Below are 16741 nucleotides of genomic sequence, written 5' to 3'. Positions count from 1 at the left end.
AATCTTCAGCAGGGCTTTATTTTAGGCTGTGGCAGTCGTGGTAATAATACCACAACCCACAACTGTTACAGTCCTGCATTCATAACTTGATTTATTAATTTATAATTTAAATTTGACCCCCCCTTTGAGTGGGCTATTTTTAAATGATTGGATTATTGTTGCATTGACATGTAAGCAGCACATTATTGTTGTCGCTGCTTGGGGGATAATTTAAACTGCTCCTAGGTGGTCAAATGTGTAATATTAGTTAATGTTTTGAATGTTAATAAAGATGTAAAATAAATGAAATAGAGTAAAACGCACAACGTTTCCATATGAAATATGATAGAGTAGAATTATAAAATAGCAAAAAATGGAAATACTCATGTAAAGTACAGGTACTTCAACATGACTTGAGTAAATGTGTTTTGCTACTCTACACTACTAGTGGCCTCTCTGCAAACCCGTTTTAATCCATTTTCTAATAAGACAAGTATAAGTGCACAGACGTTTGTGGGTATTTGCACACTTTGTCATTGGTGCTTCATTAAAGCAGTCAATCACTTTGCAAGATTGGATGCGTCTTTCGTGAACAGCACATCTGTTCACAAAGATGAAACGACGTCATGAAAATATTCAAGCAAATTTAGTATAAATACTAGATTCTTTATTTAAATATTGTACATATTTCAAAACATATTTACATAAATTAGACCTGCATTGTTACACTGTAGACATAGGTGTTTCTCTCATACACACAAACATTGCTTGCTGAAAAGAGGACAATCATACCATACAGACTGCAGAAGCACCTTTGAGCACAACTTCACAGGAGAGAAAGACGGGGGCAGACTTTCATTTACATCGAACACAAGGGCAACATGACGGAGACATCACAAGCTTGCAATGACAGGAAAGGCCTCTTGATTACAGGTCTAGCTATTTGTTAAGGCTGAAACTGTGCTCACCCCCATACTGTTAGTTCACAGCACCATTACCTATCTCACCACCCCTCCTTCTGCATATGAGTTACATCTCTGTCAAGTATAGGGCTATCTTTGAAGTAAATACAAGTTCAGAACCTTTATACACCATTTATAATCCACCAAGACAAGAACGGACAAAAACTGTGTGAAAATAAACGTAAATGGTGCCAGGAGCTGAGATAAACCATGCAAAATTAACAGCGCAGGCAGTAAGACAGATTATATTTTATTATTATTAATAATAATAATAATAATAATAATAATAATAATAATAATAATGTCCTTTATGTGTATATATGGCTTTCCTTCTTTGGTTTCATAAACCTGTCTTATACTTTGCAACCAGTCACATATAACTTAAACCCCACAATATAATACAGCTTTTGCACTGATGAAACAACTTTAGGCATAGAAAAGACATTTAAATGCCCCTCTGAACATTTCCACCCACCCCTCTGGCCATCACGCAAAATTCAGAGCACAAGGAATTTACAGTATTGCTGTATGATGTTTGTAACAACAAAGCGTTGTGTATGACATACACAAAGGAAATGTGTCTTTGGTGCACCTGCTTTTAAACTGTAAAGACATTGTCCAAACCACTCGGGTGAGCAGACTATCGTGAGCAGAACAGTATTATCAGTGTCATTGATAAATGTCGTTTGATGCATTACACAAATTCTCTCTCTCTCACTCTCTCTCTCTCTCACACACACACACACACACACACACACACACACACACACACACACACACACACACACACACACACACACACACACACACACACACACCATTGTGACCATGTTCATATGAATCATGTCAATTCATGTACAGACATCTGGAGTACAAAAGAGAAGCAGCAAACACAATTAAAGGGGAAATAAGGAACAGAACAATTATTTTAAAAAAACATTTAGACACGCGCCTACACAAACCTGATTCTCGTTAAGATAGCTCGAACTGTCATCGATCACACATATGTCATGTCAGCACTTTAAACTCTTTACTTCTAAAACTAAATAACATTAAAAAAATACATCTTTTCCTTTAAACTCGTGCCTGACCTATCATTGCAATTCTAAGCATTCCCAGATGCTAGCTTTAGCTTTGTGTGGCGACACATATCAACATTAACATACACAGCACATTCCATTAACGACTTCTCACATGCGCGCACGCGCACGTGCGCGCACACACACACACACACACACACACACACACACACACACACACACACACACACACACACACACACACACACACACACACACACACACACACTTCACCAGCCTTCCTACCACATAACTGTTGCAGCAATCAATCTCTCTTCTTGTTCATTTCAGCGAGTGGAAGTGTAGGATTGATAAAACTCACTTCAAGATTAACATCTATACAAGAAAAAATATTTATGAATGCCTGTGTACATCATCCACAATAGTAAAGAAATAGCTCTTTACTTTAACAACCGAAGCAAAGACAACAGAAAGGCCAGAACCAGGCCCTAAAAAACACAAAAATATTTACAGCCAAGTGACAAAAAACATGATAAACGTTCACATGTAAGCTCCAATGAGCGTTATGGTTTCCCTTTGATCGGAGCAATTACTAGTTGGCTCTTCCATCGAACCCGAGACACTGAAACCCAACTTTTAAATCCCATTTTCTCAGAAATCCGATCCATTACTAGCTTCAGCTTTCTCAGCCCATCTCTATGCTTTGTTCAAACACATTTACAACGAGGAACAGACTAACAACTGGAAACACAGCTAGCCGGGTTCAATACTCAACTCAATATTCTCCCAAGAATCCAAATCCTTCGCCTACTCCTGTTATTTTTCACTTTTTACATCAGGGCGAGCAGGTTTTAAAAGCCCTGTCTATGACCATCTCTCAGTCACATTACCTAAAAAGTGTTTATGCCCCACAATGAGACTGAAAGGCATGCCTCAGCCCGTCGTACTCTGCTCCTCCTGCGTCATGGTCAACATGAAATGTCCTAGCTGCCTGCTTCCCCTCAACCGTTCAAGCACCACCAAAACAAAAACAGAGGAAGAAAACAAAAATGTACACAGGTGGACGTCGGCCCCCGCAGCGAGGAGTGTGTGTTGTGTTGTTGGGCCTCCCCCTGTCAGCCCACGGGATGCAGTGCATTTTTGGGAGGGCTGCAGGTGGAAGACTCAGGCAGACAGGAAGAGAGGATCCGCCCCACAGAGAAGAGCGCACACAGACACACACACACACACACACACACACACTCAAGACACACACTTTCAGTCTGTATATTCAGCCACAATGGACAGCAGCACCGTGATATCATCTGGCTTCCCTCCTGCACATCAAGACAAAACACACAGTGTGTGAGGATCTGTGGTGTGAATGCAGCCAAAAAATAAGCCTAAACTTGTGTAATCTATGTCAAATATCGTAAACAGTATGCTTTTTTAAAACATTTGACAATTTTAAAGACTCTTCTTCATTTAAAATCATATACAAAAATTACACAGTCTATCGTATATTTTAGAATAACATCCCCACTTCAAATATGTGTACTACCAAAAACACAGCATCTGAAGCGTAGTGTACTTACCCCTTACATTCAGACCATTGTCACAGGCAAACTGTGCAAAAGGAGACATATAATTGGGGTCGTAGGCAAGATCGTGAGCTTGCTTTGCAATACTCTGTGCAGTCTGCAGGATGCTGTCATAGTTGGAAGTCTGAAGAGATCAAAAGAGAAAAATATTAAATTTGAAAAGACATAAAATATGTCCACACATACTAGATGCCGTATGTGTGAATGCTTGAATAAACTGATGTTCCAAAAGAAACACCTTGAGTTTTTTCAGCTCCTGGAGAATCATGTAGTCCGGCATGTTGTCAAACAGACCGTCGGTCGCCGTCAGGATGATGTCACCGAGCTGCACGTCGAAGGAGGAGCTGTCAGCTGCTTCGGGGCTGGAGGAAAAAAGGGACATGCACGGAAAGATCAGTCACAAGTGTAATAGGAGCATGCGGCACCTGAGCTGCTGCCAAGAGTGTTCGACATGGAATGAAGCAGTCAGAGGTCACTCTGCCAACGCGTTTAAAAGCGGACATCTCACTCGGAAGCAGACTGCCCAGTGTGTCCTTGCAGGAGGTCCTGTTGCTTGCTGGCATCTTACCAAAGACTATAAACTGAGAGCCTTTCACCGTATGTTCATGCTTTGCCTTGAGGATTTTGGAATGACATAGTTGATAAGTGTAGTATTTTATCAGGCTGCGATGATAAAAGATGATGGCATGTTTACTAATAAAATCACTCAAATGTAAACAAAAACTATAAACAGGATACGAGGGGATTTTCCATGCTGGCCATTTAAGAACATATTATCAAGTAGTTAAGACGGCTATGCGGAGGCGGTGCTTAGTTTGGCCAGTAGTGTGACATCAAAGAAAGTATTGTTTATCCTGCAAACACTGTCTGAAGGTTCCAACAGCAGCTATGATTGCTGCCCACATGAGAGGACAAGGCATGTTTGTAGTTATTTAAACAAATGTTTGGAAGCAAAAATTTAAATGTCTTTTAAACATTTTCTTTGCAAAATGGCATGCAGATCCAACTATTCCACATGCAGAGGTTTTAATCTGAAGCAGCTCAGCAACTAGAACGTTAAAAAAAGGACGACTTAACTTTCACCTTTCTCTGATCCACTTGTATAAAGATCCCTGTGTAGCGTCTTGTAAAGCTACCAGTATCGCCTCTGTAATTAATCATTTAATTTCTATCCATCACTGACCTGTCACTGAGCACCACCCCTTCAGCTCCAGGTGGAGCGATGGACAGCTGGAAGGGCGTGTTGAAATAGTGCTGCTGCTCGTCTGAGCGATGAACCACCTCTCCTTCCCGAACCACCAGGAAGCCTGAGTCCCCGAGGTTGCACGTGTGTAGCCGGTGACTCCGTCGATCCAGAACCAGGATACAGGCTGTGCTGCTCCCTACAGGGAGGAGAGAAAAGCAAGGGTAAGGTTATGGATATTATATAGAGTAAACAGTGATGAATGATCAGCAAAAAAGAAACTGATGACAGGTGGGAAAATGCAAAAACATTTATTTTCCAGTTAGGACAGAGAAGAAGCACAGGCTGAATTTGTGTGTTTCTAGAAGCGTAGAATGCTGCTAAATCAGTAACATCACTGATTCTGTGTGCACCGTCCTCATGAATTTCATGCTTCCATGGTGGTGGATCGAGATTATGTTAAAGAAACACCGGGGTCACGGAATGTGCCTGTCCCAGATCCCCAGTGACTGCAGTCTTAGGCGCCAACCGTGAAGCAGTGAAGGTCAGGAGCAGAACTTGTAACAGCTTCCCAAAATAAATGCAGGCCATTTGATAAACAGCATGACAAGAGGGGAGGAGGTTAATATTTAGCGCACATGCTCGCGGTAATTCAGAGATATGGAGTCTCAGAAGAAATGTGACCTTGGTCACATGTTTGTCTTGTGGACGGTTTTAAACGTTGTCCAACCGTCCTGCAGTGTCAGTTACAGAGGAATTCTTGACCTTTCAGACGACTGGTATGTTACAAAATGTTCACCTGCGTAAAGGGAAAACTGTTAATCCCCACAAGGCCCCATAGTCTTAAGTTCCAAGCGGCAGCGTTCCAAAATACAGTCTAATTAAGTAATTTGTTATATCACAGATATTACGTCACTCAAGAAGCTGGTGTAAGCCTAAATCAATGATAACTAGCGAGGCCCCCACTCATAGTTTGAATCATCCCGCAGCTGTGTTTTGTTTTTTATTGCTCAGAGTATGGCTGGTCACATGGGGAAGCATTACTCACTCCACCGCTGACTGTGTGTGTGTGTGTGTACACTAAGGCATCATCTGTGTGTACTCACCTAGCAGGGGGACTTTGTTCTGTAGGAGCTCAAAGTAGCCAGAGGTGAGGATACCCACTGGGCTACTGGGAGTGAAGCGTCCCTCCTTCACCAGACGCTCACAGGTTCTCATTAATGTGGCGGAGAACTGGGATGGATCGACACCGTAGTCCCGCCAGCCACCAACGCCATCTGCAACTCCTGGTGAACAAAAAGGGGAATACATTTTTAATCTAGTTGTTGTTTTGGTGCTCACCCATCTGCAAACAAATACTAGCATTTCAAGCAGCCTCAAGGCACTGTAGAACTGAACTGATTGGTTGATTAACCAATTAGTTGATGGACAGAAAATTAGTCAACTATTTTGATAATACTGAATATTAATTGGATTGGATGGCGTAAAGGTTCAGGAGCCGGCAGTCCTCAATTAAAATGCTGCTCTGCATCATCCAACATCCTTATTTACTTTTTTTTTTTTTTTTTAAATTGAGAGTTTCAAAAAGTCAGAGCTGTAGACCAAGGAGGAAATTCGTATAACAATAAATAAAAACGTTATAACGTTTATTTTAAAAGCAGACTTTTATAGTGCCTTATTATTTCTTGTCCATCACTTGTTTGCGAGATTCAGAGCATGTATCTCCATTAATACCCTGTTCACTCATCCAACTGACTGACACACTTTGACTATAATTTCATTATCTCTCTCTATGAACTACAGGGGGAAGTTCCCTCAAATAAGAAACTAACAACAACAAAAAATACACTCCTGAAATGTCCCTCTGCAATATGGAGGACCAGCATCGATTACTGTTATCAAGCAAAAAGCCCAACAATGTTTAACTGTCACGATGACCACCTGTGGTCCACTTCTGAGGAGTTTACTACACATTTTACCACCTCGCCATTTCTGCTTGCCATGTGTAAGACGTGAGAACAAAGCAATTACACCCAGCTAAGCTAGCAGGCTAGCGACGCTGTTAGCAACATGGCTGCCTCCATGCTCAACCATTCTGACCTTTGCAAGACATTGTCGTGCAAAGTCTGATACGTTGTAAAAAAAATGCTTTTTCCAGCCCTGTCCCCCTTTAATTGTGCGTATCTATGTCTCCTAATTTCATGTGTTTAATATCTTGCATTACCGCCGCGCATTCTTCATTTGGAGCTCAACTAGGTGAAAGGTCGTCCCGGTGTTTCACCTCAAAACAACCCACAAACGACACGGCACAGTCGCTGTTACTGCAAGTAAGTACATGGCTGAAGAGGTATCGATCTTCTGGAAGCAATCACCCGGGCTCAAGTGAGCTAAATACGGCTGATATAACGGTGGCACGGGGGTAAAAGTTGTGGCTCTGTTTTTTTGGAGGGGGTGGGGGCTGTTGTGTTTTCATCCGAGGGGTCTGTACACGTGCAGCTCACTGAAGGTCACCTGAGCACAGATGGGGGTCCAACATGCACGTGCAAGCCACTCAGTTTCTTTATGCCAAAAAGAGCTTACCCAAAACATCGGCGTTCCTGTTGCGCGCAATGAAGCAGGCATCGTCTCCGTAGCACATCCCTTTCTTCAGGATCCCCTTTCGAAAGTCTTTGCCGAAGCCACAGCTGGCGGTGATCAGGCTGTAGTCCCGACTGTCCGCCTGAGAGAGTCCGCCCAGGACAGCCCTGGCTACCAGTCTGCCATACGACAGTACGGATAACATCCCCTTCCAAGCAGCAAACCCGGCTTGTTTTGAGCACGCACACGCTGTCTCCCCCCCCTCTCTCTCTCTCTCTCTCTACCCGGCCCCTGCCTGCTGCTAGTCGGCTATCTCCTCTGATCAATCCCGGGCTGTCTTGTCTTTATCCGTCCATTCGCTCCCGACTAGCCCGCTTCCGTGAAATAGTAACGTGGCCCCAGCAGTTTGCTAACTCGTCCGACAGATTAAACGTTCAGTTTATGTCTCAGGTGAACATTTCAAAAACGCAGTTCCTCCGCAAGGCTCTCTCCTCCCCGACATGTTTCCGCTGAAGTACCGGATAAGAGAGCTCGGGAGTACATACGGGTACTTTGACCGTTTACAACGTTGACGTCACGGCTCACCGACATCATCCAATGACAGAGCAGCTTAACAAACCCGCACTTCCTGGTTCCCGTAGAGAGCGCAGCTACGACGCTGGGCCGATGTCACGTTAGATGTGCACTTGTTCTGAGTAACTGGACGGAACGGACGGACCTTGGGCCGAGCAATCGTCAGCACCATTTGGCCTACTAATAAAAACGGCACATTTGTGTGAATAATGACGTCATTATTTTACATGGGCTCCAGAAAGTGTAAACCCACTAAAAATACATATACCCTCATCATTCACTTTATTCCTGGAATTCCTGGATGCCTATGTGATCCTGGTGTTATTTGATCTTATAGACATTCAACAATTGACATAACTCTTTCTTGCGACATTCCCAACCTCTGAACTACCTAACCAAATCCCACACTATTATATAAGATCTTTGTTTGATAGCTAATGTAATATGTGTTCCCCTCCTTTCACTGGACCTCCCCTGAAACAGTATGGAGCCTCACTGGGACATTTTTGCCAATGTTGCACACGATCAGGGGGTGCGCTCGTTTTGATGTACAGTACATCAAAAACTCCGTCATTCATTTTGAAGGGGACTGATACATATGCAGACAGGTTTCCTCACGTGCTCTGTCTATTTTCGATTAACACATTATGCAAATTAACTGTAACTTTCTTAAAACAATAATAATGTTTTTTTTTTCTCAGATTACTTTAATTACACAACTAATAATGTTTTAAGAAGGAAATTAACATTTTGCAATAATGGTTGTTTCTTACCGTAGTTTATTTATTCCCAGCCGTAGTCCTTGTATGTTAAATATGTTGTTAGAATGAGGGTCAATGGTACCTGTTAAATTGTAGAGGTGAGGTCCAAAATGGAGCAAAGCATGGACATGGACATGGACTTTTATGGACACTTTTATGTGTCCATAAAAGTGGAGTATAAAATGCATGGACTTCTTAAAATACGATAAAATAAAATTAGATAATCCTTTATTAGTGACCAGAGCGGGGGAATTTACAGGATTACTGCAGCATAGTGGGTAGTGCAAACAAGAGGCATAGTAAAAAACAAGACCAAAACAAGTAAAGAACCAGATACACCCGTAGGTCCCCCATTTGGACGCAGAGTACATCAAAACTTAGAGAGTTTTGTGTTAAAAGTAACTGGCAGAGAACCCACGAAGAACGAATATAGTGATGTTATAGTTCTGCAGAAACCTCAGCGTCCTGGGAACAACATGAACTAGGTCACTTCTACATGAGACAAACACATCTCCCATCAGCCAAGCAAACAAATAACAAAATATCATAAATCATACTCGATATGACTGGGACAGACCGGAGAAAAAGGCTGCTACACTCCGTTAGCAACGTGCTACCTACGAACATGCAGCATGAAAAAGCACGAGCGCCTGACGGAGATTACGGACATAGTTTCCATTTCTCTCCCCGGTAAACCATCGCAGAGATATTCAGCTTCGAACACAAAAAGTCACACAGCTTTCATCGAATATTGTACTTACTTTTGGTCGAATCTCAGCGAAAAAATGGAATATCTCCGTACTTCCAACGCATGTTTGTCCAGCTGCTGGTGCTCCGTGTGAACCCGTTCGATTCGTGTCTCTCCGACACTCCTCGGATTCTTGGGAGGGTTGGAAGCTCAGCAAATCAGATTTCAGAGCTGGACCTTTTTGAGCTTTATTGGCTAATAGTGCTGTCAATCATCTAGCTTTCAATTCCAGGCAATTCTATTGGCTCCTACGGTTCGAAGGATGTCTCAATGGTGAAAATCGGAGAAGGGGGGGCTGAGATACAGCCCTGAACAGAGAGTCGAAGCAGGATTTGACCTTAAACTAAATAACTAAAAAGGGCATAGAAAGAGCTTAAAACACTCAAAAAAGGTCCAATCTTCGGTCTATTGATTCAATGAACATCATGAGTGATACATAGAAGTGATATAGAGTGTTTTTGAATTTTAAAAATACTTTTTTATTCAAATATTGGAGTATTTGATCAGTTTTCTAATTTGAAATGCTCTATATTTCATAAATGTTTCACTGTATCTATGTATAGCTGTGTATATAGAGCCTATATCAGTTGTTCTAAGAGCCCAGCATATTAAAAGTCTTGGATACCCATACTTTCCAAAAAACAATACCCTAAAAGTGCTGTTTTTCAAGATCGAGCTTTTGAGTTTTCCAAGTTCTGCTGTGTTCCATCCTTATCTTATGTGAACCAGTAACATGTATTCTGATAGTTCCATGATTTTTCTCATCTCAAAAATATATAAAAAAAAAAAAAAAGAAAAATTATTTTTTTATTTTTTTATTTTTTTTTATACAATTAATTAGGTATTTCTTAAATCCAGGCTGTGTTTAACATTAAGTAAAAAAGTAAAAATCCACAATAGTTAAAATATAACTACAAATATTATATATACAGACAGATGTGTTATGGTAAAACACATCTTAAAATATTACATTTTGCTTTTATTGACATTTTTTTGTTTACTTCATAATGATCGTCGCATGGGCGTGACAGCAAACTGTGCCCACCTCTAGTCCCTACACAGGGTACATGCTGCACATAAAATCGAGCGCACCCCAGCTCCATAATCCACCCTAGCCAGAGCACATAACAGAGCCGAGAGAGAGAGAGAGAGAGAGAGAGAGAGAGAGAGAGAGAGAGAGGAGACAACAACGCATTATCGCCGAATTACCATCGAAGCGCATAGACAAACCGCCAGTTCACGGTAGGAAATAATTCAGTTATATGCCATGTTTGCTTTTAGATTTGTCTTTGTGGGAAGGTGAGAGATCAAAGCGGCTCACTATGTGATGAAGGGTTATGGTTCTGTTTATCTAAGCGAATGGACAGGATAATACTGAAATGCTTGGTGTAGCTACTCACCGTTTTAAAAATAAAAACAGGTCATCGCTTACTCAGTGGTTATGGCTGTTATATTGATTTAAATCATCTAGGCCTATTTATTTTTGAATTAAATAAATAATGAGGGAATAATGGTGTGAGTGCTCCGCCTGAATATCGTTGTAACATTCTGTTTTTGGATTGAATACGTCTTGCTATTTGGCCTATTTAAGAATATAAATGGTTATATTATAACTATTACTATAACTAAATTGTCACTCATTTGCAAATGAAAATGCAGCACTGGGCTATTTTACGTGTCATCCTAAATACCAAGGAAAGGAATATTAGTTTTTTACAATGGTTAATTATTGTTATGATCATTACTTTGACACACTTTTCTCTCTAGGGCAAAGATGGGAAAGGTGGGTGAGATGATCCTAGTGTCCCTTCTTATTGTGTTTCTCCTAAACACTGAATCGACATGGGCTAAAAGAGGGAGCAGTGGCAGCAGTAAGAAAACCTCTACCGGCAACAGGGGTGGGACGCAGTCAAAGCCATCCTCTCAGCCAGGAAACTACCCTCGACAGCCACAGAGTCCCAATCGCAACCCCAACCCATATCCTCCTGGCGGAAGTTATCCAGGAGCAGGCAACACAAATCCAGGAGGAGTTCCCAGACAAAACCCACCGAGTTATCCAGCAGCTGGAGGTAACCCAAACCAGTATCCCGGTAGAGCCAATCCTGGAGGTTATCCAAATCAGAACCCTGCTGGAGGCTACCCAGCTGCTAGAGGCTATCCCAACCAATATCCAGGTAGAGCTGGCAACCCTGGAGGATATCCAAACCAGAACCCTGCAGGTGGATATCCAGCTGCAGGTGGATATCCGGCCGCTGGGGGCTATCCCAACCAATATCCAGGCAGAGCTGGCAACCCAGGAGGATATCCCAACCAGTACCCAGCTGGAGGAGGTTACCCAGCTGCAGGTGGTTACCCAGTCAGAGGGGGAAATACAGGACAGGGTTGGGGTCAGCCTGGTGGTTACCCTGGTGGAGGGGCTGGTGGTTACCCTGGTGGAGGGGTTGGTGGTTACCCTGGTGGAGGGGCTGGTGGTTACACCAACTGGAACCCAAATAATAAGATCCTCAGTCCCCGCTTTGGTGGAGGAGGCTATGGTGGTGGCTATGGTGGTCAAGGGATGGGAGGGGGGTCTCCTTTCTCTCGTTCTGTCCAGGGTATGGGTTACCAGCCCAGTTCTTCAGGTTTTGCCAAAAAAGCCATGATGGCGGCAGGCGTCGGTGCTGTGGCCGGGATGGCTGTTGGATATGGACTAGGGCGCTTCCCTCGACCACACTTCAATTTCAACAACCCTCAAGAAGAGCAGTACTACAACAACTACATGTACCGCAAGTATGGCACCAAATCCACAGACGAGAAAGACTACGGCCGTGATTATGTCTACAACCCTCCACCACGGGCAGAGTCCTACGACAAGTTCATGGAGCGCTGTATGAACAGGACCAGCTCGACCACGCCTAAAAGTCAGGATGGAGGTGGCCAAGATGACGGCGACACCGTCAGCATTGAGGAGATTGGATACCCCGCCCTAATTGAGCAAGTGAAGGCCCGACGCTGTGTTGAGGAGTTCATGGTGTACTCTGAGCGCTTTCTGCAGGAACGAAAAGCTGAGCAACAAATCCAGTCCAAGTCCAATCGCAGCAGCTCTCTGAGCTACGGGGTGATTCAACTTTTCACCTCCCTCCTCATGCTACTGTCCAGCATGCTCCTTCTCCAGTGAGAGCAATTAGTCTTCCTTTTACCATATACCCCAAATGAATTTCCACTTCCTCCATTATATCTGCACGTCCACATACTGCTAAAGTATATTATCTCCATAGCAAGCTCTCTGGGTCTCATGTAGTCAATCCTCTATTATTGCTGCAGGTAACAAATGTTGATGTATATAGTAACAAAAGGAGTACATTTTTAAGAGGCAGCAGCTATTTTAAAATGATACAGTTAGATCATCAGTTGTGTGTTGTACAAGCTGCACTAATCTTTTTCTGTTAACTCTTTCAAGAATTTATTTAGCATCTCTGTTTGACTTTTTTTGTGCTCCACATTATAATGCACTGAATGCATAGAGAACAGATTCAGGGTACTTTAGTTCAGTTTTTGTGACAATTTATTGTGACAGTATGACTGATATTGTGTAAAATAGGAATGTCACATTTAGGTTTTTATTGCTGGCCAAAAAACAAAAGAAAAACATCCTTATTAACATTTAGTCACTCTTTTTATCTGTGCCGGACAATTCAACACACAGATTTTTCAATTGGTTGAATATGCTAAATACAGATTTCATTTAAATAAAAAAAATTGTTCTTTTAAATATAAAAGAACAATAATGTAGTTTGGCAATGGGAACAAATGGATAGAGCTGCTTTTTTTTGCTAAGGACCACTGACCAAAAGAAGAAGAAAATATGTTATAAATGAGAAAGCGGAAGAAAATTCCTTCAGTCCACAATGGGGTTTTCTCAACATGATGATCTTTAGTGTTGATTGGCTCCACATTGTTGTGTAATGACCAAGAAGAATGGTTTAATAACCCACAATAAACAGTTAAAAACGTGTATGACCACAATCTAAATAAGACTGAAGGTGTCCTCAAAGTAAAGAACAGCTACATGATACTCGCTCATTGTTGCCTGTGAAATCCTGGATTGCATGCAATAGCCCTTGATAGTAAAGAGGCGTCGCTGAGCATGTGTCCTGTGATGTGCTACCATGCCTGCAGCTGTTGACAACAATAGGTGCATTTGTTGAAAATGGTGCCTGACGCTTTGAATCTGTGCAGTGCTACATGTAGTTTGGTGAAAGCTGAGGTTTGGTTGAGGTTTTGAACAGATGAGGTCCACGACAATTCAAGACTTTAACCCTAAATGTTGGCATTCCAGAACTAATTCTAAGCTTTTAATTGTACCTTTACTAACCAGACACAGTATCTTCATGTCGCATCTATCATCAAGATTAACACTGGAACTGGAAGCGCCAGTTTAAATTTGCCTGGGAACACTGGAATTGACAGTGTGTTGGTTCACATGTACATGAATAGTGCTGTAGCGGTTTGGAGATTTTGATTCTTTTTCATGGTACTCTTAACTTTCAAGAATTTTCAGGCTTTTGTGCTTCATCTCAGCATCTTGCTCTCATCACCTGAATCTTCTGTTGACACTGTCAGATGGTCGCAGGTCAGGTGTTGGCGGGTCTGTAAATACCTACGTCTGCTTATCACAAACTCTAGCCTCCCCTGGCTGTCATGGTGGAAATGTTGCACTCCTTTTCATCCTAATGGTGAGTTTGTGTTTTGTGAAGTTATCTGTACATTTTTAAGTTATCTGTAATTTGTTTGTGATTATTTTACTGTTCCAGCTTGTTTTCTTCTACCTGATTGTTTGAATTACTTATTAATCTCTGGATTTTGTAATGTAAAGCACTTTGCAACTGTTTTGAAAAATGCTACATAAATTAAGTTTGCAGGCTTTTCAAGGGAGTTTCACCCAAGTAAAAAATTCAGAAACAATACATGTCACTCATCATTTCAGTCCACTATTTTGACACTGGTGTATTCTGTCTGTTGTTGGTAATTATTCATCATAACAAATAAAGTTAAGTGGATACTGTCCAATTATTGACAGTATATCTGGAAGTGATCATATGCACTGTTTTATAGTGATTTATGTCTTTCTTCACATTTCACTTTTATTCTTTGAGTCTCTGTGTTAATTTGTTAACATTCTGCAACTTTCCTGTTCGTTGTTGCTCCCTGTCGATTTGAAATGACAATTTTACATTTTCATACTATCTAGGCTGTAGAATATCTGTGAAGTGCACTTATCTCCCTTTGGGTGTGGATATTCTGTAACTGTGTCATTGAGCTCATTATGGGAGTATAGACATCTGTGTGACTAATTGTTACTAATATGGTTTGTCATGATGTTTATGTGTTAAATAAAATAAGTAACACAATAAGAGTCTCTCTGCCTAAATTATGTAATTTCACAAACACAGTATTCTTCTTCACTCTCTATTTTAAACTAATTGAATATTTAAATAACATCAAAATATAGAGTAAAGACAATGAAACAAAGATGTACGTTTCCAAACCAGTAAAGTTACTTGCAGTTCAACTCTCAGCCACCATTTGTTTTGACAACAAGCATGTTAGAAAACCTTTCTTTTGATTTTAGAATATATTTAACCAAAGCTTCTTTTTTTTAACAGTGATGCATTCCATACATTTTGTTGAATAAAAAAGGTCAAAACTGCCACAATTAATCGTTAATTAGAAAAGTTCATCAGTATTTTTCAAGCAAACATGTAATTAATCCTCCAATTTGATGGTTTCAGTTTCTCAAATATTTGAGAATATTTTGTTGTTTGGAGTGTTGCTCAAACAGAACAAGACATTTAATAAAGTAAAAAGTGATTCACTTTTATTTACAGACATTTTTCTAATGTTTTGTAGACCAAGTTATTAAAAGGCAGATTGATTCAGAAAATAATTGTTAGTTGCAGTCCAATATTCAAAACATGTTTATATTGATATAAACATTGTTGTTGATACCCAGCTCAAGTTCCTTATTACTGTATACAGATAGCTTGATGTGTACATTTTAATTGTAGAATGAGGTTGCTAAAGTCCCAGAAAAAAATATTGTACCCTTCACTCAAACAATTAAACAATAAAGGACAGGAAGCATAATTTGTTCAAAGCAGCTTTTATTTCATTTGATTTGATGATTGATTGTTTTCCCAGTGATCAGATGTGTTAAATGTCTCTTATCAAGGCAGCTATAAGGAAAGACACCACATGTCCAAGTGTGAGGAAGATATTGGTCGTGGGAGCCGGGGCAGCCGCCTTAACAAAGGCTCTCCAGAGAGACTGGTTGTGAAATCTTTGGCTTTCATTGTGGTAAAGCCGTTGATCTTGCTCAGAGGAGGACGTCTTATGGCCGTGATGATTCCCAGACCCGTGCTTTGGCCTGCCAAAGAACCCCAGCCCATACCCGGTCCCTGTGCCACCCAGCATCCCGGCAGTTGCTGCTCCAGCCCACTTCATGCCCTGCTTGGAGAGGCCTCGACCCTGAGAGGGAGGCGCTTTGTCGCCATCACCTTTTCCTCGACCCTTGAAGATGCCTCCGCGCTTACCGTCTGCACCTGGGCACAGAGCTGCCACGAGCAACAGCCAAACCCACAGTGAGAGCAGCCTCTGCTGGCCAGTCATTACTGGAGATCTTTACTCTGCAAACACACACACATTATTAAATGCTTTGTAATTTTGCCACGCACGTTTGTTCTTTTATTTGAGAGACAAAGAGAGACAGGTTTGTCAAGTCTATTGGCTGTAGTTCAAACTGGCATTAAAGCTTTTGATTTAGCTCACTGCACAGCCAAAGTCACATGCTTACCAGCACTAACACAACAGACCTCCAGAACTATCCACATGCTCTGTCAACACTGGGATTAGCTGGGCATTATGTGTGTGATGCATATTTCTTTCTTTCGTGATGCATTTGTTTACCCCGGCTCAGATACACAATGCACATTTCCATATGTTGTTATAAATTGTTAAAGATGCGTGGATATGCAATGTGTTGTTGCAATGCATGTGGATGGAAATTATTTACAAATGTTAAATAACAAAGGTAAAATGTGTTGATAGCATATACTTTGGAATTGATAACATAAAAATAAAGAATATTAGTGAAATGTTGTTTTACCTTTCTGATCGGTCACACAGGTTGTGATGCTGGAGCGGCTGTCCTTGGTCAAACCACAAAACTTATATTTCAGAAGAGCAGCATTTTGGTAACAGCATCATTTCCACACCAACATCCACTCAACAACTCCTCCCCAAAACAAACCCTGCTTTGCTATTGGTTCAAGATCAATAATACAGTACAGGTTGAATGAT

At 41.4% G+C, this 16741-nt stretch overlaps 2 protein-coding genes across 2 annotated transcripts; one reads left to right on the top strand and one right to left on the bottom strand.

Annotated features, from left to right (window-relative positions):
- Positions 1–614: 614 nt before the first annotated feature.
- On the bottom strand, positions 615–7836 carry LOC137868981 (protein phosphatase PTC7 homolog). Its single transcript, XM_068706052.1, has 6 exons — positions 7325–7836; positions 5851–6030; positions 4745–4943; positions 3800–3923; positions 3556–3685; positions 615–3297 (listed from the first exon to the last, which is right to left on the bottom strand). Exons 1-6 carry the CDS (start codon positions 7524–7526, stop codon positions 3239–3241), a joined length of 894 nt encoding a protein of 297 aa, XP_068562153.1. The 5' UTR covers positions 7527–7836; the 3' UTR covers positions 615–3238.
- A 2690-nt stretch (positions 7837–10526) lies between these two features.
- LOC137868976 (calcium-binding protein P-like) lies at positions 10527–14796 on the top strand. The gene is made up of 2 exons (XM_068706044.1): positions 10527–10645; positions 11171–14796. Exon 2 carries the CDS (start codon positions 11178–11180, stop codon positions 12558–12560), a length of 1383 nt encoding a protein of 460 aa, XP_068562145.1. The 5' UTR covers positions 10527–10645; positions 11171–11177; the 3' UTR covers positions 12561–14796.
- The last annotated feature ends 1945 nt before the right edge of the window (positions 14797–16741 follow it).

The sequence above is a fragment of the Cebidichthys violaceus genome, unplaced genomic scaffold, assembly GCF_023349555.1.
Source record: "Cebidichthys violaceus isolate CVI_PGR_0920_01 unplaced genomic scaffold, fCebVio1.0.p SCAF_12, whole genome shotgun sequence".
Lineage (NCBI taxonomy): Eukaryota > Metazoa > Chordata > Actinopteri > Perciformes > Stichaeidae > Cebidichthys > Cebidichthys violaceus.
Note: the sequence above shows the minus strand (reverse complement) of the source record. Positions and strands in the feature narration are given on the sequence as shown.